Source organism: Manis pentadactyla, chromosome 1 (assembly GCF_030020395.1).
Source record: "Manis pentadactyla isolate mManPen7 chromosome 1, mManPen7.hap1, whole genome shotgun sequence".
Lineage (NCBI taxonomy): Eukaryota > Metazoa > Chordata > Mammalia > Pholidota > Manidae > Manis > Manis pentadactyla.
In genome coordinates, this window is record NC_080019.1 from 191,732,576 (window position 1) to 191,753,428 (window position 20,853).

At 47.7% G+C, this 20,853-nt stretch overlaps 1 protein-coding gene across 1 annotated transcript in view; it reads left to right on the top strand.

Annotated features, from left to right (window-relative positions):
* The window catches only part of B3GALT5 (beta-1,3-galactosyltransferase 5), a 32,426-nt gene extending 13,732 nt beyond the window's left edge, over positions 1–18,694 (top strand). The window contains exons 2-3 of the mRNA XM_036899333.2: positions 13,740–13,897; positions 15,023–18,694. Of these exons, the coding sequence (XP_036755228.2) occupies positions 15,023–15,955 (933 nt within the window). The 5' untranslated portion in view covers positions 13,740–13,897 and the 3' untranslated portion in view covers positions 15,956–18,694. The remainder of the gene's footprint in view (positions 1–13,739; positions 13,898–15,022) is intronic.
* The last annotated feature ends 2,159 nt before the right edge of the window (positions 18,695–20,853 follow it).

The window sequence follows — 20,853 nt, forward strand, 5'->3', positions numbered from 1 at the left end:
CTATTTTTAGTTTTTTGAGGAACCTCCATACTGCTTTCCACAATGGTTGAACTAATTTACATTCCCACCAGCAGGGCAGGAGGGTTCCCCGTTCTCCACAACCTCGCCAACATTTGTTGTTGTTTGTCTTTTGGATGGTGGCCATCCTTACTGGTGTGAGGTGATAATCTCATTGTGGTTTTAATTTGCATTTCTCTGATGACTAGCGATGTGGAGCATCTTTTCATGTGTCTGTTGGCCATCTGAATTTCTTCTTTGGGGACATGTCTGTTCAGATCCTCTGCCCAGGTTCTATTTCTTTTGAGAAATAATTCAAGTGTTGTGAAGTGGACATAACAAAAAATGCCTGATGCTCTGAAAAACTTTGCCAAACAATTTCATCCCAAGGAGATGCCATATAAAGAAGGCGTTTTCTTGTAAGAAAATGTATCCAAGTTGTAAAGAAGCATGATTTGGCTTTTGGCGACATGGGCTTCTTCTCATTGCTTTGTTCAAAACTTGCCTTTGAGACAAGAAATAAGTGCTGGTGAGGAGGTGGAGAAATGGGAACCCTCCTACACTGTTGGTGAGAATGTGAGCTGGTGTAGCCACTGTGAAAAGCAGTATGGAGGTTCCTCAAAAAACTAAAAACAGAAATACTACACGACCCAGTAATTCCACTTCTGGGAATTTATCTGAAGAAAATAAAATCCCTGATTTGAAAAGATATATGCACCCCTATGTTTATAGCCACATTATTTGCAGTAGCCAAGGTACGGAAGCAACCTAAGTGTCCATCAATAGATAAATGGATAAAGAAGATGTGCTACATATACAATGTAATATTGTATATACAGTGGAATATTATTCAGCCACTAAAAAAATCCTTCCATTTACAACAAGAATGATGGAACTAGGGGATATTTTGTTCAATGAAATAGGACAGGCAGAGAAAGACAAATGCCATATGATTTCACTTATTTGTGGAATCTAAAAACAAAACAAAATGAACAAAACAACAGTAGACTAAGAGACACTGAGAAGTGACTTGTGGTTACCATGGGGGAAGGGTTGGGGTAGGTGGGTGGGTGGGGCAGGTGAGGGGGATAAAGAGGCACTTTCTCAATCATAATATAAGTTGGTCACAGGGATGGTAGTACAGCGTTGAGAATATAGCCAATGATTCTGTAACATCTTCCTATGCTGACAGATAGTGACTGCACTAGTGGGGGTGAGGATTTAATAATGTGGGTAACTGTCGAACCCCTGTGTTGTATACTTGAAAGCACTGTAAGATTGTACATCAATGATACTTCAAAAAAAAAAGAAGTTAAAAAAAACCTGTCCTTTGGGCATTTGCATGGCAAATACCATGTGTTGGCAGAAGCTACAATGGTGAAAAATACAGAAAATGGTCCATGCTTTGTCCTTCTGGAGTTACCCACCAGGGAAGTCCAAGGTTTGCACAAAGAAACAGTAAATTAGGACCCCATTAATGACATTGACAGCCTACAGTGGGTGCCCTGAGCAGTAGATACATGAGTGGCTTTGCTGAGGACCCGGTCGTGGGGGACGAACTGGAGTTAGCTGGGCAGAAGTGGGGTTGGGCGGCTGGAGAAGGGTGGATGAGGCATGGAAACCCACATAGGGAGGGACATTGGCACAGGAGGGAAAGAAGGGGTCTGTTTAAGATGCTGGAAGGGAACCGTGTGGCCCGAGGGTAGAGGCAGGGGGCTGGAACAGATAGCGCAGGACTAGGCTTGTTGATAAAGAGCTCGTATCATCTTAAAGATCAGCTGAACTCGTTTGTCAAGCAACGCTATTTCAAGCCCTCCTAAATTAGGATGCATCGCATGGCAGCACCATCCAACTCAACACTGGCACTGTTCCCACTGCCTCTTTAGGGCACTTCATGTACACTGAAATCTGGCAGGCCATGATTTCCAGAGTGATCACACTTCCTGTTTTAATTATTTTTCTTCCTTCCCTACCCTGTTCCGGTGGTTTGCATGCTGAACTTTTACCACTAGGATTTTCTAGCAGGACCAGTCCAGCAGCCTAGATTCTATGGCTCTGCCATTCAGACCACAGTTGTCCAGAAGACTCTGGGAGATGTTGTTTGAGCGAAATCTCTTGTGTTTGTTTCAAGGTGTTTATGTGGTGCTGAAGAATATTATCTTCCCTTTATTTCACCAGACCCAGGCAATCAAAGAGCTTTACCACATTTTTCAGATTCTTCTAACATGGTTGATTGTGCAAGATAATCAACAACTCAGTTAATGACATCCTGCTGCATCCTTTTTTGTCACGTTATCAATTTGCTTTGTTTACTTTTTGTATAGAAGAAAGGTTCTAATTCTGAGCTTACTGAAGCAATCAAAAGCTTATTTTAAAAAGCCCATTGGAGAGCAGCCTTCCTAAATCTATGGGTACCATTTCTTTTTGCTCCTTTTCACACTATGGGTAAAACTGTTCAGTAAAATCGTTTAGTATTATTTGGCCTGTTCAGAAAAGAATGCTTCAGAGGTTTAAAAGAATCAGGTTTCAAAAACCTTGGTTTCTGAAGTTTGGGAGCTGCAAGTAAACGCATTAAAAAAAGAACATCAGACAGTGCCTCAGCAGGGGTTAGGGCACAGAGGGAGGGGACAGAGCCCGAATGAGTACAGACCCCTGCGCTGTAGTCCCATCTCTCCCTGTCTGAGTCCAAGTCACCAGGCTGGGTGAGGCTATTGTCAACATGTTCAGAAGAGAGGGTCCAGAACTGGAGCTTCCCAGTGGGAAGCACAGCTAATAGCCCGGAACAGAGTGACACTTTCCTCTGTATAGTAAGTTCATCTGATGAGGGGGATCGAAGGAGAGTCCCGGGGCTGCTCACCATGGCCAGATGCTCCTTCCACATAGCAGGTGCCCGTGAATGCTGGGAGATGATCCCTGCTGTGGACCGACTTGTTGCCCCAAGTTCATATGTCAGTGATGGTATTTGGAGGTGAGACCTCTGGGAGCTAATCGGGGTTAGATGAGGCCACGAGGGTGGGGCCCCAATGATGGGATTAGTGCCTTTCTAAGAGGAGATGCCAGAGAGCGTCCTGCTTTGTGCATTCTCTCTCTCCCTGCCATGTGGGGGCACAGTGAGAAACCGGCTGCTGCAAGCCAAGAAGAGGGCTCCCACAGAACCCCCCCACCCATGCTGGCAGCCTGATGTTGGGTTCCTTGCCTCCAGAACCGTGAGAAAGAAGTCTGGGGTTTGAGCTGCCCCATCAGTGGTATTTCGTTATGGCAGCTGGAGCTGCCTAAAACATCACCCCCGAAAATGCCTTTCTAAAGCTCAGAATTCATGGGTCCTGGGACCAGAGCTTGTTGGTCTGAATCCTGGGCTTGCTCTCCTCAGTTGTGGTTTGACAGCAGAGGCTTCTCTGTTGTATTATAGGTAGAGGACAGAGGCCCTACCACACCCCAGATGCATCAGTCTGTCAAGGCTAGAGAAGGACTGTGGGCCCCTGGTGTCCTCAGAAAAGGCGGCTGGGCTCCTCATGGGCACTTCCAGGCCATGCTGAGCCCACCCTGCCTCTCTCCAAACTCACTTGCAAGCTTTCCTTCTGCACAGTGCCCTGTTTCTGGAACCCACCAGGCCCTTCTGGATTCCCTGCCTCTGCCTGTCAGCCTCCCCAGAGCAGCTCTCCTGCATGTCTGCAGGCAGACCTCTGTTCTCTCCTCTGCTTTGTCAAAGAAAAGCCAGAGCTGGACAGTGGAAAAGCAGCAAAACCAGGTTCTTCTATTCAGAATGACTGCAACTGGGGAAAGAGAGGCCGGCATAGGGCTGGGCTCACCTCTGAGTGTGGCGCGGACATGTCGGGACTTATGGCCAAGCAGTGGGGCAGGGGCGGGGGGCAGGGGATGGGGAATTACTAAGAGGAGACCTCAGGGGCCAGGGGGATTCTGACTACCTGACCCCACAGGACCCGTGACGAAGCAGGCCAGGCTGACAAGACCCTGAGCCTGGGGCCGAGGAATTTGATCATATGTTGAGGGTGGGGTGTTCTGGCTAATCCAACCCCCAAGGACTCTGGTTAAAAACTGGTCAAGGCACAGGCGCCGTGGGAGTCTGACAGTGGGGGCCTCACTGAGAAGGGGCTCAGAGGAGCCTGACTGGAGTTGCGGGGGGTCTTATCAGCTCGCCCTCCACCTGCCATGTCAGTGATGCAGCTAGAGCAGCTGCTCTGCTTGTCCTGTGGGCTGTGAGCCCCTGGCGCCCGGGCCCCTGCCTGTCACAGTGAGGTGTCGGGGGCGGTCCCCTGAGGTGGCAGGAGGGTGTGGGAGGAGGGCGCAGTGCCTGGGACGCCACGGGCTCCGCCACGGCTCCTCTGACGGGATGTGTGCCCGTCTCAGGTGGTCAGCCTCAGCAGATGGGCACAGGCCACTCCCATCTGTATTAGTGGGACACTTCACTAATACAACCTCCCATGGCCACCAGCAGCATGAAAGGCTGATGAGGAATGAGATTTTTGTTCACTGTGCTTGGTTGAACTGATGAGATGATGTAAAAGGCAGAGAAAAAAACCATTCCTCGCTGGGTGGGAACGTTTGAATCCCCTTCTCACAAAAGGCGGGCCCCCGGCGCCCTCCACACCCTTCCCCTACAGACCCCAGAGCAGTGGGGTGGCTCGGCCACGGCCAGGGGACACCTTCTATTGGCCCTCCGTTGAGCTGCCGCAGGAGCCAGTCTGGCAAGACATTTTGTAAATAGGAGAAGGATTGAAATAAAGCTGATGGTTTATTTTGCTAATTTGAGAAAAATTTTTAAATAGCCACTATCATAACTTTTTCCATGCAACTAAGAAAGATACTTTATCAAAAAAGTGGTAAAACTGTGCAGTGCAGAAATGCCCCACTATCCTCAAGCCCAGCCCCGATCCCCAGGCCCTAGCTCAGCGTTGGCCCAGTCAGGTGGGGAGACCAGCTCAAAACGACACTGGAGACCTCCTGGGAGTGGGTGGAGATGAGGGCAGGCTCTCTGCCCTCCGGGATTCCCACGTTGCCACCCTCCCTGCCCTCGAAGCTCTGCGTTGTTAGTTTTGTGCTGTGACCTTCTCTCAGTTCAGGCATGTGAGCCCGTCCACCGTCGGCTGAGGAAGACCCTGGGCAGCCAAGCAGGACGAACACCCTGGGGTCTGACCCCTGGGATGGGAAAAGAAATGTCATTCTGATTTTCACAAACCTCTAACTGAAATTTAGCACCTCCTTCCATGGTGAATACGGGCACTGCATTAGTTTGCTAGGGTGGTTGAACAAGGTACCACAAACTTGGCAGCTTAGACAACAGAAATGTACTGTCTCGCAGCCTGGAGGCTGGGAGCCCGAGACCCAGGTGCGGGCAGGGCCGCCTCCTCCTGCGGCCGGGAGGGGGCATGCGCCCCAGGCCTCTCACTGCTTTGGGTGTGCAGTGGCCTTCCTTGGGGTTCCTTGGCTTGCAGAAGCAGCAGCCTGACTTCTCCCTCCGTCCTTTCCTGGCATCTCCCTGCGTGTGTCTGTATCCCCATTTCCAGTTTTATATAAAGACACTGGACTGGGGCCCACTCTAATGACCTCATAACTTGGTAAAGGCCCTGTTTGGGTGAAGACCCTCCAAATAAGGTCACATTCTGAGGTCCTGGGAGTTAGGACTCCAACCTACGAATTTGGGGGACACAGTTCAGCCCATAACAGGCACTGAGCCACACAGTAGTGGAGCCTGTGACTTTGTTTCCAGAAGAAACTCTGGTAGTTTCACATCACATGATAGTAGGCGTAGACATTTCCAAATATGGGTAAAGCTCATGCTGTCTTCAAAATTAAGGTAGTTATTAGAGCTAGAAAGCGTTCTTAGATGCAATAATGAAGAGTGCATATATTACTCGCAGACTTTAGAAAATAGTTTGATAAATTTATTTTGGCATAACTGATTTCCTTTATAATCCTATATTTTTTTTAATAAACTGTGTTATAAAGATCTGTGATATAAAAATGCTTGGGGACGGTTTGTGGCTCCTTGGCTGGCAGTGGGAAGAACTCATTTTGGGGCAAATGCTAGGAGACCCAGTTCCGCTCCTTTGCTGGCTGCTCAAGAGGACGTCGCTGTCCCCCGAGGGGCCAGTGCCCAGCTGGCTGTGTTCTCTCTCCCCCGGCTCTTGGGCTCTCGGCAAGTGAGGCCTGGGGTGCGATCAGCCAGCCAGGGTGAGGCTCTCAGAGCCACTTCCAGACCATTCTCCTCTGCTCCGGCCACCCCCTGGGCAGTGCGCCCCTCTGTCTATGACTGGAGCCTGGTGGGCAGGATTCTTCCGGCAAGGCGAGCTTGAAGGGGAGAACTGAGTTGAGGTTACAGAGTCAGCACTGCTGAGGAGCACTTTGATTAGAGTCACGGCAAAGAGTTACCGCCATGTGAACAGCACTTTCTAGCCGCCTGTGAGGCAGGCATCAGGGTCCCCAGTGGGAGACAAGGTCACAGGTCCGGAGCAGGTTTTGGTCACCTTGTGCCAAACTGTCCCACTGCTGGGACTGAGCCAGATTCCTCCATCTTTCCATCCCAGCAGGCTGCCTGAAGTTAAGAAAAGGGGATTTAAAAAATCTGCTCTGCAGTATCTTAAGCTGGCTTAAATGGAAAATGGAGTAGGTGCTGAGTTGACAATTAATGAAATACTGTGGAATCATTGCAGAGACCTCAGGCTTGGATCAAGGGGCCTGCTGGCCGTACCTGCCCAGCTGATGTGTTAAAGCAGCTGTCCCTGATTTAGAATTTTCAGAAAGCAAACTCCAGACTTTATTGCCTGGGGTTGCGCTAAGCCTATTTTTAATTTTCTGTATATATGATGTTTGGCATCTTAAAACCCCTTTCTGTCTGGGAAGAGGCCAGCCAGTTCTTAGAGATGACAGAGGGCCCAGCCAGGACCATGTTTTCAATATGCAAACCGAACCAGGGCCACACCTCTCCCTGGGCCGTGCGCCCCAGGAGACATATCCCTTAGTCTTAGTCATCGCAGACCCAGGCCCCAGACAACTAGAGGGCACCCCTATAGTCCAGAACCGGTCACAATTCCAGCTGGCTGGTCCTAAAACGTGTATCCGCCTTGCCTCCCCTTCCCACACAGCCTGGACTTGTCTCTTCCTGCTGCTTCTGCTTCCTGACCAAATCTGTGTCCTTCCTGTGGCCCCGCGTGGCCAGCCAGGCCTCTTGTTCTAAGAAAACTGTAAGTAACATTAAACTTTTCTTTCAGTGGCACTGACCTGTATGTGTCATCACTCAGTCACCTTTGTAAATTAAGACCTGGACACAAAACAGGGGTCTGTTCTGTGGTATACTGGCCCATGAAATGCATGGTGAAAAAAAAAATCAGATTATGGTCCAATAAATCTGAACTACTCTACAGAAGATATTACCTTTTCAGAGATACATTTTTAATTAAAATTACTGAAAAATATTAACATGGAATAACTTATAGACAGCTAAGAGCACCAATCTTAGCTGTGTGGCTCAATGAATTTTTACATTTGTCTCCACAAAGGTAACGACTCTTCTGCTGTCCATCATCGCTGATATGTTTTGCCTGGTTTTGACCTTCATATAAATGGAATCATCAGTATATTCTCTTGTGCATCTGCCTTTTCACTCAATATGATGTCTGTCAGGGTAATACATAGTTGGCATATAAAAAGTTTGTATTTCTTAAAGGGTGGGTAGCATTTCATTGATCCATTCTGCTGATGAAGGAAATTTCTTGGTCATGTTTGTGCCATTTGTCAACTTATTGCCAAATAAGTTGACAAATAATCTGGGCTCCAGATTCACTCTCTCGGACTCTGTGAAGATGGCTCCGGGCCCACAGGGGCTTCTCTGCTCTCAGCGGGCCGTGGCCTTGTGAAGGAGGTCCGGGTCTCGGCTTTCCTCCTCAGCACTGGGGGCAATAGCTGCTCCTTGTATCTGCTATTCATATGTTTAGGGCTCTTGTTGCCTCTTACTGCTAATGTCTCACCACTAGCCCCTTGTTACATGAACAACTCTTTATGTTAAACTTTCCTTGTTCAAGTTACTGTGTGTTTTCTCTTTCCTGATTGGCCCAAGACTGATATCCCCGTTTTTGGTTATTATGAGCAGGGTGCTGTGAACATTCTTGGCCGTGTTGCTTGGTGGACATAAGTAATCATTTCTGTTGGGTATGTGCCCAGGAGGGGTTTTCTGGGTGTATCTTAGGCTGTTGTAGATATTGCCAAAGCAAATACAGCTTTCCAAAGTGTTTGGGTTACTTTACATTGTAGTCATTCTGGGGGTATTTTATTGTGATTTTATTTGCATTTCTCTAATGGCTAATCATGTCCTTTACTGGAGTTTTGTCCATTTGGATACCCTTTGTAAAACATCTGTTCACAATTCATTTTTTAAAAATTGCCCTTTTTTTTTTGTCCTTTCTTGTTGACTCATAGAAGTTCTTGATGTATTCTGTATGGTTGTCCTTTGTCAGATCATGTACAGCAAGTATATTTATTCTCCCAGTCTGTGGCTTGCCTTTGAACTCTCCTGAGGGTATCTGTTGAAGTTTCATTTATCATGTTTTTCTTTTATGATGTGTTTCTGTTTCCTCTTTAAAAATAAGGCGTACTTGAAGATTAGAAAACTCTTCTTTCAGAAGCTTTATTGATGTACCTTTCACCTCAGATATGCCGTCTGTCTGGATTTGATTTTTGTGTATGGTGTGAGGCAGGGGTCAGGTACTTCTTTCTCCTCATGTGGAACTCAAATTTGTGTAAGTTCTAGTCCAAAAGCTGGTAGGCTTAGACCTAGGTAGAGCTGATGTTTCAGTTTGAGTCTGAAAGCAGGAAAACAGCTCAGTGCTGCAGTACATGTAGTCAGGTAGGAGGAGCTCCCCTTATTTAGGGGGAGAGTCAGCTCTTTATTCGGGCCTTCAGCTGATTTATTGGATGAGGCCCACCCACACTAGGGAGAGCAATCTGCTTCATCAGTCTACCGATTCTGATTTCTATCTCATCCCTAAACACCTTGCGGACGCATCCAGAGTAATGTTTGACCATGTGTCTGGGCACCCGTGGCCCAGCCAGGCTGAACACATGGTTGGTCATCACAGAGCAAGAGCTGCTCTCGCCTCCCAGGCTGCTGGGCACCAGGGAGGTGCTGAGGGCAGCTGGTCCAGCGTGGGCCTGGGGCGGTGGTGGGGACCTCCCTTCACACCGCTGCTCCTCAGTTACTTGGGGACCTGGGGCTGCTCAGCTCCCGCCCACTCTTGGGGACACTCTCCCCTCTACTGGAGCCCAGGAATGAGGTCAGATTTCATTTTGTTTGAAGCTAATATGATTTGGGGAGGAGCAGTCTTCTTTCAGAAAAAGAAAACAATGGAGGTGAGGGGTCATCAGCCACTCATAAATGTCTTTCCTCAAGACGTCCCAGGCCTAGCTTCCAGACCTGGGCCAGGTGGTGGTGGTGTGGGGTCAACACTGCTCATCTCTGGCCCCAGGAATCCTCTTCCCCTCAGTCTCATCGTTGTCTTCTTGCTCTTCTTCCTGTCCCTCCAGGGAAAGTGATATTTTCAGTCTTTACTAGTCCACTTAAAAATTAGGGTGGTGCACCGCTCTGGGGTACGTGATCTCACCTGTTCATGATGTGGTGCCCACAACTTGTCACCTCTACAAGTGATGCCGACTGGTATTTTCTTTTTTTATTGCATTAAAGTTGATATATAATCTTATATTGGCTTCAGGTATACAGCATGGGGGTTCAACAGTTGCTCATATTATTAAACCTCACCCCCTCTAGGGCAGTTACTATCTGTCAACATAGGAAGATGTTACAGAGTCATTGGCTCTGTTCTCCATGCTGTACTACCATCCCCATGACCAACTTGTATTATGATTGAGACTTTTTGTGCCCTTTTATCCCCCTTACCCTCTTCACCCAACCATTCCAACCTTCTCCCATGGTAGCCGCCAGTCACTTCTCAGTGTCTATGAGTCTACTGCTGTTTTGTTCATTTTGTTTTGTTTTGTTTTTAGATTCCATAAATAAGTGAAATCATATGGTATTTGTCTTTCTTTCCCTGGCTTATTTCACTGAGCATAATACCCTCTAGATCCATCCATGTTGTTGCAAATGGAAGGATTTTTTTCATTTTTATGGCTTAATAATACTCCATCATGTGTATATACTACTTCTTTATCCATTTGTTCTATCGATGGACACTTAGGTTGCTTCTATATCTTGGCTATTGTAAATAATGTGGCTATAAACATAGGGGTGCTTATCTTTTCGAATCAGGGATTTCATTTCCTTTGGGTAAATTCCTAGAAGTGGAATTACTGGGTCTTATGGTATTTGTATTTTCAGTTTTTTGAGGGACCTCCATACTGCTTTCCACAGTGGCTGCACCAATTTACGTTCCCACCAACAGTGTAAGAGGGTTCCTATTTCTCCACATCCTCGCCAACACTTGTTATTTCTTGTCTTTTGGATAGTGGCCATTCTGACTGGTGTGAGGTGATATCTCATTGTGGTTTTGATTTGCATTTCCCTGATATTTAGCAATGTGGAGTGTCTTCACATGCCTTTTGGTCATCTTTATGTCTTTAGAAAAATGTCTGTTCAGGTCCTCCACCCATTTTTTAATTGGGTTATTTGTTTTTTGGGTGTTGAGGCATATGAGTTCTTTATAGTTTTTGGATGTTAACCCTCCACTCTTCATCAGATAAATAATTTACGAGTATATTGTCCTACACTGTAGGTTGCCTTTGGTTCTGCTGATGGTGTTCTTTGCTGTACAGAAGTTTTTGGTTTGATGTAGTCCCACTTGTGCATTTTTGATTTTGTTTTCCTTGCCCAAGGAGATGTATCCAGGATAAAAGTGCTCATGTTTATGTTCAAGGGATTTTGCCTATGTTTTCTTCTAAGAGTTTTATGGTTTCATGTCTTACATTAGGTCTTTGATCCATTTCGAGTTGACTTTTGTGTATGGAGTTGGACAGTTATCCAGTTTCATTCTCTTGCATGTAGCTGTCCAGCTTTCTCAACACCAGTTGTTGAACAGACTGTCTTTTCCCCTTTGCGTGTTCATCCCACTGTGCTCAGATGGGCCAGCGCAGAGCAGAATCACCTGGGACATGTCAAAATGCAGTCATTGTGGGATGGCACCTCTGAACCTACCTCCCTGGGACCTCCTGCACCCCTGGGTGTGAGGACCTCTGCGTTGCTGGGTGCAGAGATCCTTGGTGTCATTCTTTTTGCATTCCCATGATGCCGTCTGCTCCTGCAGCTGGTGGGGTTGGGGGTTCTCCCAAGATCTGTGATGATGGCTCTGGAACAAGTGTCCTGAAGGGCCACCCCAGCCCTCTGGACTGCCTGCCACACAACCTGAGTCCCCGTGGTCTGGAATTCCCTCCTCTGGCCCCACCTGTCACATCACACCCACCCTTCAAGAACAAGCTGAAATACTACATCCTCCACGCCGCCTGCACAACTGGCTTGGCCCCTTGCCAGTTCTCTCTCACTCTGGGCCACGGGCCCCTGGGGACGCACCCTTGGTTGTGTGCTTTGACCCCAGGTGCTCTGTCTGGCCTCAAGGTTGGATTTGACCATTGCCATCTGCTCTGAATCTAGAAGGTCCTCCTCACCAGCCCCTTGAACTTAAGTTTCCAGAATGTCCCTTTAGCTTTCCAGCCCCTGGGGACATGGACTACTGATCTCTTTGTCTCCAGGCCCTGCAGCCTTAAGTGAGGAGTCCTGCACACCTGGCCTGGGGAGGGACCCTCTGTATGACTGGGAGGCGGTTAGGATGCTCAGTTCCAGGTTCCCAGCAGACAGCCTTCTCCCTGAAGGCTCTTGTTCTGTGCTCTTACTAACTTGTTTTACTGTAGTTCACACATGCCCTGTGTGTGATTTGTGGACTGCGCTCTGGGCTATTAGGAGGGCTGTTCCCCTGGCCTCCTGGGCACTCCAGCCGGAAGGGGTGTGGCGACCTGGCCTGGGGCTGGAGTCGCAGCCTGATACCTGCAGAGGAGCCTTTGCAGGGCGGGAGGCGGAGAGCAGGGGATGCCTGCCACCTTCTGGCTTGCCGCGATCTATAATTCATGGGCAGTACTTAGTGACTGCAGTTTTGAGGCTCTGTATCTGGGTCTGTATTACTCATAGCTTTAAAGAGCAAGGCCTGAAATGCAGAATCTGCTAAAGAAACTGCTGTTCCATTACAACTGCCTGGCCTCATGCCACAGCCTGGTCCTTGATGCGTCTGGAAGGTGGGGCTTCTCTAGCAGAGATGGTGCCTGTCCTTGGCTCTGTCCATGGGGCTGCTTTATGTCAAGGGCGTCTGCATCCCAGCCAGCCTGGGAAGGCTAGAACCAGGGGTACCCACATTCCTTTCTAGAAACATGCTCTTCCGGGCTCTGTTCCCTGTTGGTCCTCAGTGCCGTCCTCGAATCCATCTCCGGGGAAGGTTGTATCCCTGGTCCTTGTAGCTTGATACATCCGGACTCAAAGATGCAAATGGCTTGTCAGTGGGGATCTTGGGGTGTAATTTCTGGGGCATTTGTTTCTTGGTCATTCCCTGGAGTCAGGAAGTGTGTTCCAACTGCAGGTGAAAACAAACAACTCAGGAGCCTCGGCCAGTCAGCCCTCCACTTGTTCTGCCTTCTGGGTGCTGTTTGGCTTCCAGCCAGAGACCAACGCAGCTGGCGAGCTGAGTGACCATCCCTGGGGATAGAGACCTGAGCTAAGGATCCTGAGAAAAGGCACTTTGGGGCCTGAGAACTTCAGTTCACTCCAGGCAGCCACCTGAGGAAGTGCAAACTTGCCCGAGGAAGGAAGCAAAATAGAGAAACAGCATCTTTCTCTTGCATTTGGTCTTTGTTTCTTTTTAAAATGTATCGTGGGAGAAAATGTCGTTTGGTCTGCCTCACCTCTCCCCTGCCAAAACAAACTACCTGTCTCAGCCCTGCAAATAAATAATCTCACAAAGAAAGAATGAGGGACAGAGACTTCGCAGCATCTGATGGTGGCTCGGACGTGCTCTGGCCCTGCGTTTGCCTCGTGCAGCCAGTCTCAGAGGCTGGTGAAGCCCAGCTGGATGGGAGCTCCTCGGCAGCTGAGAAGAACAGGGGATGGACCAGGTTGGCCTCTAGAGACTCAGCTTGTTCTGGAAGGGTCCATCACTGCTCCATTTCTTTCATGGTGAATATATTTGGAACTGAATTTTAACTGAATGAAATTCCTGCCTTTTTTGCCATCAAAATAACCAACCTTTCTTCTTTTCACTTGGTTGGTGTCTTTTCTCCCTGGTCCCTCTGTCCTCTCACCCAGGCTGCCACACTGAAGACAGGGACATTGAATTGAGAATTGAGGGATTTCTTCCCTGTGTTAAATTCTTTAAGCACAGGCCACAGACCCCATTACACAGAGAACATAACAGCTATGAGTCCACCGAGCCTCTGCCCAGAGCTCTGGGCGCTTTCCTAGCCCATTCGGCCAGAAAGGATTCGTGGATGTTTGTGTGCTGTTCCTACTGTTGGTGGGTCAACCATGCAGTGGAATTTGTCTCAATCCCACCCGTTTTAGAGACAAGAAAAGTGAGGCTGGTGGTGGGGCTCGCATACTCTGCCAGGGTTAGGTAGGTGAGCAGTAAAGTGGCTCTGCGGCACTTCCTCGTCCTGCTGGTGACTTCAACCCATGGGCAGACGTTTGAGCTGCCAGTGAGGCGTGTTTGGAATGACACTATTCTTTGGTTTCTTCTTTCTAGTGACTCCCGAGGAAGAGAAGGATCATTTTTGGTAAATCAAGCACAGAACGTGATACTGCCCAGTGACACATGCTGACAGCACTTTGGAACAAATTCCCTCTTGGAAGCCACCCTGTGGCTTAGCTTTCAAACCTAAGGTTCATCTTACCCAGGAAAAAGTGAGTTACTTGATTTCTTAACATATAACATTAACACGGATGATCCTGGCTTTGTGGAGAGTGACAGAGGTGGGTGAACAAGAGATAAGATCAGACAGGAGATTTCAAAAAGTAACCTAAAAAAAGAAAAATAACCACCACCACTCACAGGGACAGAATCCCAAGGTACAGTTGTCACCCTTATCTGGGGATCCAGTTACCCACTGCCCACAGGTCAGGAAGCAGATGATCCTCTTTCTGCCATATTGTCAGAAGGTCAGTAGTAGCCTGACACCATGTCACAGTGCCTGTGTCATGCACCTCACTTCTCATCCTGTAGGCATTTTGTCATCTCACGTCACTATCATAAGAAGGGCGAGTACAGCACAAGATATTTTGAGAGAGAAAGATACCACATTCCCATAACTGTTATTACAGTCTATTGTTAAAATTGTTCTATTTTACTATTGATTATTGTTGTTACTGTGCCTAACTTACAAATTAAACTTTATCATAGGTATGTACATATATAGGCAAAAACATAGTATATATAGGGATTGGGACTATCCACGGTTTCGGACATCCACTGGTGGTCTTGGATTGTAATCTCTGGATAAGGGGGGAGATTGATGTATTATAATTGTGCAAATTAGACAACTGGCTTTGCTTCTTCCTGGGCATGATAAAATGGTCCTTTATTCAATCAGAGAAGAATGCAAATGGTCCACACATTTAGATCTAGAACATGTGGTTTCCTGTCTTGTGGTTTCTCTAGCTGGACCTCATTATAGCATCAGGAAGGGCTAAACGAGAAGGATCTAGGGAGACATCTGGTCCCATAACCTTCTAGATACGAATCAGAATCTCCCAGCTGTGAAGAAAGGGCTGGCTAGCCTTAGAGTCAGGACCAGCGCCGGGTCTCTGTGCTCCTGATCTTATGCCACAGAGTGAACGACACTGCCTGTTGCCTGTGCCTCCCTGTGGAACCATAGCACTCCCCTTCTGCGTGCTGAGATTCCACAGTTTTTGGCACACGAGTCACGAAACATGGGTCTCAGCCCCATCTCAGCCTGTCAGTCTCCTGGCTGAAAGTTACACATGACCTCCTGCTGTTGAGGTCTAACCATCTGATTTTGTTCCTTTCAGATGGCTCGCGTGAAGAGGCAATTGCTGTACGTTTCCCTGGTGGTCCTGGGAGCCCTTTGTCTGTACTTCAGCGTGTATACTATGAGTCCTTATAAAGAGCCATTTGCTTTCAAGAAACCAAGCGAGAACTTCCTTCAGCTTCCGGACATAGACTGCAGACGGGATCCCCCCTTCCTCGTCCTGCTGGTGACTTCAACCCATGAGCAGACGTTTGCTCGCATGGCCATCCGGAGCACGTGGGGAAGAGAAAAGAACATGTGGGGAAGACACATAAGAACATTCTTCCTCCTGGGAACCACCTTCAATAAGGACTTGTCGAGAGCGGTGGCCCAGGAAAGCCACCAACACCGCGACCTCATCCAGAAGGACTTTGTGGACACTTACTTCAACCTGACTCTGAAGACCATGATGGGCATGGAGTGGGTCCACCGCTACTGTCCCCAGGCGGCTTTTGTGATGAAAACAGACTCTGACATGTTTGTCAACATTTACTATCTGACAGAGCTACTTGTGAAGAAAAACAGAACCACTAGATTTTTCACTGGCTTCTTAAAATTGAATGAATTTCCTATTAGGCAAAAGTACAATAAGTGGTTTGTCAGTAAATATGAATATCCGTGGGACAGGTATCCGCCCTTTTGCTCTGGCACCGGCTATGTTTTTTCCAGTGATGTTGCAAGTCAGGTGTATAACGTTTCTGAAAGCATCCCATTCATTAAACTAGAAGATGTCTTTGTGGGGCTCTGCCTTGCGAAGCTGAAAGTCACCCTGGAGGAGCTGCACTCTAAGCAGACCTTTTTCCCAAATGGTTTACGCTTTTCCACGTGCCGTTTTAAGAAGATCGTGTCCTGTCATTTTATCAGTCCTCACAATTTGCTGAGCTATTGGCAGGCTCTGGAAAATTCCCTGGGAGAAAAGTGTCCACCTTTCTGAGGGGTGCCTGGCAGCGTGTCTGGATACATTTCTGACGACCCGCGGTGACTGGTTGGAAAGCTCTCTGGGTGGCATTCCGGGACTCATCTGGGGCAGGGAGGGAGAGAGAAAGGAGGACCGTGAGGTTGTCTGAATGAGAAGGCAAGCTCCAACGAACTGCCAGATTATTCCCACTCCGTGCCCAAGCAATGTAGACGCCACCTCTTGAGGACCTCCGCTGTGGCACTGTGACGTGTGCCTACATTTTCTCATTTCAGCATCCACAGGTGTGGTGGGTATTATCACCCCCATCTTACCCAAGGTGATAGCAGCTTATCTCGAGGTACAGGAACTTGTCCCAAGGCTCCTGGCCAACAAATGTTAGGGCAGGGGTGAAAATCAAGCACTACGAGAATCCAGCCTGCAGCTGCTCCGTGCTGCCTGCCTTGGAAGAGACAGTAGTGAGGAAGGCTCGAGGCTCCTGGCATCCTTCAGTCCCTTCCTAGAGTGCCCTCCTGCTCAGCTCCCAGTTCCTGTGCCTTTTAGTGCTGGCACTGGGGTGGGCCCACGCACCCCCAGCTCCCTTCATTCACTGTGATGGATCTGGCGGCACACGGAATCTCTGCTGGCAGCCTGGCACTCATCTCACTGCCGAGAGCATCCCAGATGATATCCACTAAGAAACGAGCTCTGGAGAGAAGTCAGTTTTTGTAGATTTGGCTTACAAACCACTGCAAAGCCTGGCTTGTTGTCTCGACCTCTTAGCCACACTGCTGGCCTCCCCGAGAGCACGGCCTCTCCTCTGAGTCACCCGCGACGCTTCTGTTTGTCTGCTCCCAGGGCCCTGGGGTCTGCACTTCAGGTCTCCAAGTTCAAACTAGAGAGTGATTGGGCACCAGGCTGGGTCTGTGAAGGATTCTGGGAGATCTAGGAGTTTAGTTGGATTTTTCTTAGGTGGCCAAGGACCTGCAGGACACTGAATGCCGAAGTGAGCTCTGGTCAAGGAGGAGCCGTCTCCCCGTGTCCAAACTCATCTGCTTTGAATTTCTCAGATGGCCAAGCAATGACAGTTCTGTGGTGTGGAGTTTTATGTTCAGCTTTCTGCTCCCTTCAAGGTTTGTATGAGCCAGTCTGCAGGGTCCTGTGGAAGCAGGGCACCTCTCTAGAGGGCCTTTGCACATCCAGCTGCTGCTGTATTACATGCAAAGTCATCCGGCTCCTGATCGTAGGAAGGATTGCTTCTCATTTTTTTTTTTACTGGACTTGACTTTACCAGCACTCCACACAAAGGCCCCTCATGTGGCTGGGTAACTTGTAATGTTGGACTAAGCTTATACCTGAACTCAGGAAGAGATGTTTGCTGCAGAATAGTCATGGCAATGCTGAATTGCAAAATAAGGTCTGGCATCCTTGTGTGCACAGCGCCTTTCATGTCTGGATGGAGCTGCTTCTTTGCAGATGTGTTTCCTTATCCTGGCTACTGTGAACGTGCTGGATCGTGTTCAGAGCAGCCTCCTTCTCAGGTGGGAAAGTCAGGGACTGAGCTTGTTTTCTGAAGCCCAGATTTTGCGAGAGCTATAACCCTTGGTCCCATAGGATGCGCTGCCCCTGATTCTGAAAGTAACGGAGGGCTTTGAGAGGGGAGTTTGTGTGGCAGTAGGTCTGGGTCTGTGCTTAGATGTCCACCTTGTCTAGTGTGCGTGTCCAGGTGGCTCCCGGGCTGGGGACGGGCTGAGGTGTGGCTGATGCAGGATGCGGTCTTACTGTCAGCCCTATGGTCTGAGCTACAGGGGTCCCTAAGCACAGGTGGGCTCCACCTACAGCCTCTGTGTGATCTTAGAGTGTTTTTGGCAAAACACATTTCCCCCTACTCTATTTCTTTATACAATGAAGAATTTTTTTTTCTCTAGGGAAAATAATTTCATGACTATAGAACTTGAAAGGACCTCAGGACTCCTTCGGTCCCGTCTTCAGCTCATGGCCGCTTATCCTGGTGGCTGAGCCAGACACCCTGCAGCCATCTTGACTCCTGTGCACCAGGAAACACCACGTGCTCTAACTTCAAATTAGATCCATTAGCCACCCACGCCCCTCACAGCCACCGCTGCCACCTCCCCCCACTCCCCCCTGTGTTCGTGCCACAGCTTCTACCTGGTCTCTCGGCTCCTATCACTGTATTCCTTTAACCTGCTCCCGAAACAGCGTCCAGAATGCTCTTTGAGAATATAGATCGAAGCATCTCACTTTTCTGTTCTAAACCCTCTAGTGGACCGCCATTTCTCGGTAAAAGCCACATCCTTAATGTTATTACCTGCGCTGTTATTCTGTAACCTCAGCCCTTCACCCTCCCCTCCCCCGCCTGCTCTGGCCTCCCTGAACAGAGTACTCCGCCAGCTCCACTGGCCTTCTTGTCTCTTCTGAAACATTGCAGGCATGCCCCACCCACCTCAGGGCCTTTGCACTGGCTGTTCCCTCTGCCAGGAAGGCCCTTTCCTCAGATATTCTCATGGCCCAGCCTTCTTGAAGTCTTTGGTCAGATAGCACCTTCTTAATGAGGCCGACTGTTCTGCGAAATTGCAGCTTGCCCCACCCCACATTCCCCTGCCTTGTTAAAGCATTTCCACTGCACTTACCAATTTCTAACTAAGTATTTATGTCTATTTATTATAATATATCTCTTTTGCTTTACTGTTTCTTTGTTAACCCACCTGAGTAAAAGCTTTGTGCGGGAAGGATCTTTGTTTTCTTCACTGATGTACCCCAGATTCTGACCACAGCTCCCGGCACAGAGCAGATGCACAGAGTAGACTGTTGAATGAAACTGAAATGAGCTGCATGGGGGATTAGAGGGGAAAGGAGAATCTAGACTAAATAGTGAAGGGTTTCTAAAGCACAACCAACACCGTGGTCTCAAATGGATCAGGAAACAGGAAAATGGGTGCATTTTTACCGAAAACAGTGGCCTGGAGACCTAGAAATGCTACACATTGGTGCTGCTTGACCCCACACCACCTGTTCTGTAATGGAAAGCCTCATACACTGAGAAGTAGTGAAATTCTGTAAACCATTCCACATGCCTGCCCTGCAGCCTCTCCCGAGGCCAACCTTGTCTCATCTACACCCCCCTGACACCTTCCTCCATCTGTTATGATGATTGTAGAAATCTGCTTCTTTTCCTCAACTGTATCTAACTTTTGGTGCTGAGGGAATGAAGTTGTCAGGAAATCTACATGGGATCCTCGAAATAATTTTTAGTCCCATTGTCATCCATCTATAAAGAACTACATACAGATGCTCCCTTCGGACCATAGAAACCACACCAGGCTGGCATCTACTCTGCGTCAGTAGCTGTGGTCAGAATCTGGGGTACCTCAGTGAAGAAAACAAAGAGCCTTCCTGCACAAAGCTTTTGCTCAGGTGGGTTAAAAAAGAAGCAGTAAAGCAAAAGAGAAATATTATAATAAATAGACATAAATACTTAGTTAGAAATTGGTAAGTGCAGTGAAAATCAGGAGTAGAAAGCAATGACTGGGAACAAACCATTCTAATATGACCACAAATAGAAACCGCAGAACATTTTGACTTTACAAACGGTAACACCTGCCTTTCATTTAATTACTGAAAATTGTTCCCTTGCTGTCCAGTCACAAAGACGTCTAAGATGAGTTCCATCAGTCATCTGGGTGAAAAGCCCAATGTCTTTTTGCAGCCCAGCTACTTTTTGTAGACGGCCCTTTTGTCCACAGGTCTAATTGATTATCCTAAACCTCCAGCTCCCCTTTAGCTCCTCCTTAGGAACCTTTACTTACCTTCCAAACAGTATGTTTCTTTTTTTAAAACTTTTTTTCTTATGGTATCATTAATCTACAATTACATGAGCAACATTATGGTTACCAGACACACCCCATCATCAAGTCCCCCCCACATACTCCATTACAGTCACTGTCCATCAATGTAGTAAGAGCCTATAGAATCACTACTTGTCTTCTCTGTGTTGTACAGCCCTCCCTGTACCCCCCTGCATTATGTGTGCTAATCATAATGCCCCTTTTTTCCCTCCCTTTCCCCCCATTCCCCCCAGTCCTGTTCCCTTTGGCAACTGTTAGTCCATTCTTGGGTTCTGTGATTCTGCTGCTGTTTTGTTCCTTCAGTTTTTTTCTTTGTTCTTATACTCCACAGATGAGTGAAATCATTTGGTACTTGTCTTTCTCCACTTGGCTTATTTCACTGAGCATAATACCCTCTAGCTCCATCCATGTTGTTGCAAATGGTAGGATTTGTTTTCTTCTTATGGCTGAATAATATTCCGTTGTGTATATGTACCACATCTTCTTTATCCATTCATCTACAGATGGACTCTTAGGTTACTTCCATTTCTTGACTATTGTAAATAGTGCTGTGATAAACATAGGGGTGCATATGTCTTTTTCAAACTGGGCTCCTGCATTCTTAGGGTGAACTCTTAGGAGTGGAATTCCTGGGTCAAATGGTATTTCTATTTTTAGTTTTTTGAGGAACCTCCATACTGCTTTCCACAATGGTTGAGCTAATTTACATTCCCACCAGCAGTGCAGGAGGGTTCCCCTTTCTCCACATCCTCGCCAACATTTGTTGCTCTTTGTGTTTTGGATGCTGGCCATCCTAACTGGTGTGAGGTGATATCTCATTGTGGTTTTAATTTGCATTTCTCTGATGACAAGCAATGTGGAGCATCTTTTCATGTGTCTGTTGGCCATCTGAATTTCTTCTTTGGAGAAGTGTCTGTTCAGCTCCTCTGCCCATTTTTTAATTGGATTGTTTTTTTGTTTGTTGAGGTGTGTGAGCTCTTTATATATTTTGGATGTCAACCCTTTATCAGATATGTTATTTATGAATGTTTTATTGATGGTGTCCTTTGCTGAACAGAAACTTTTCAGCTT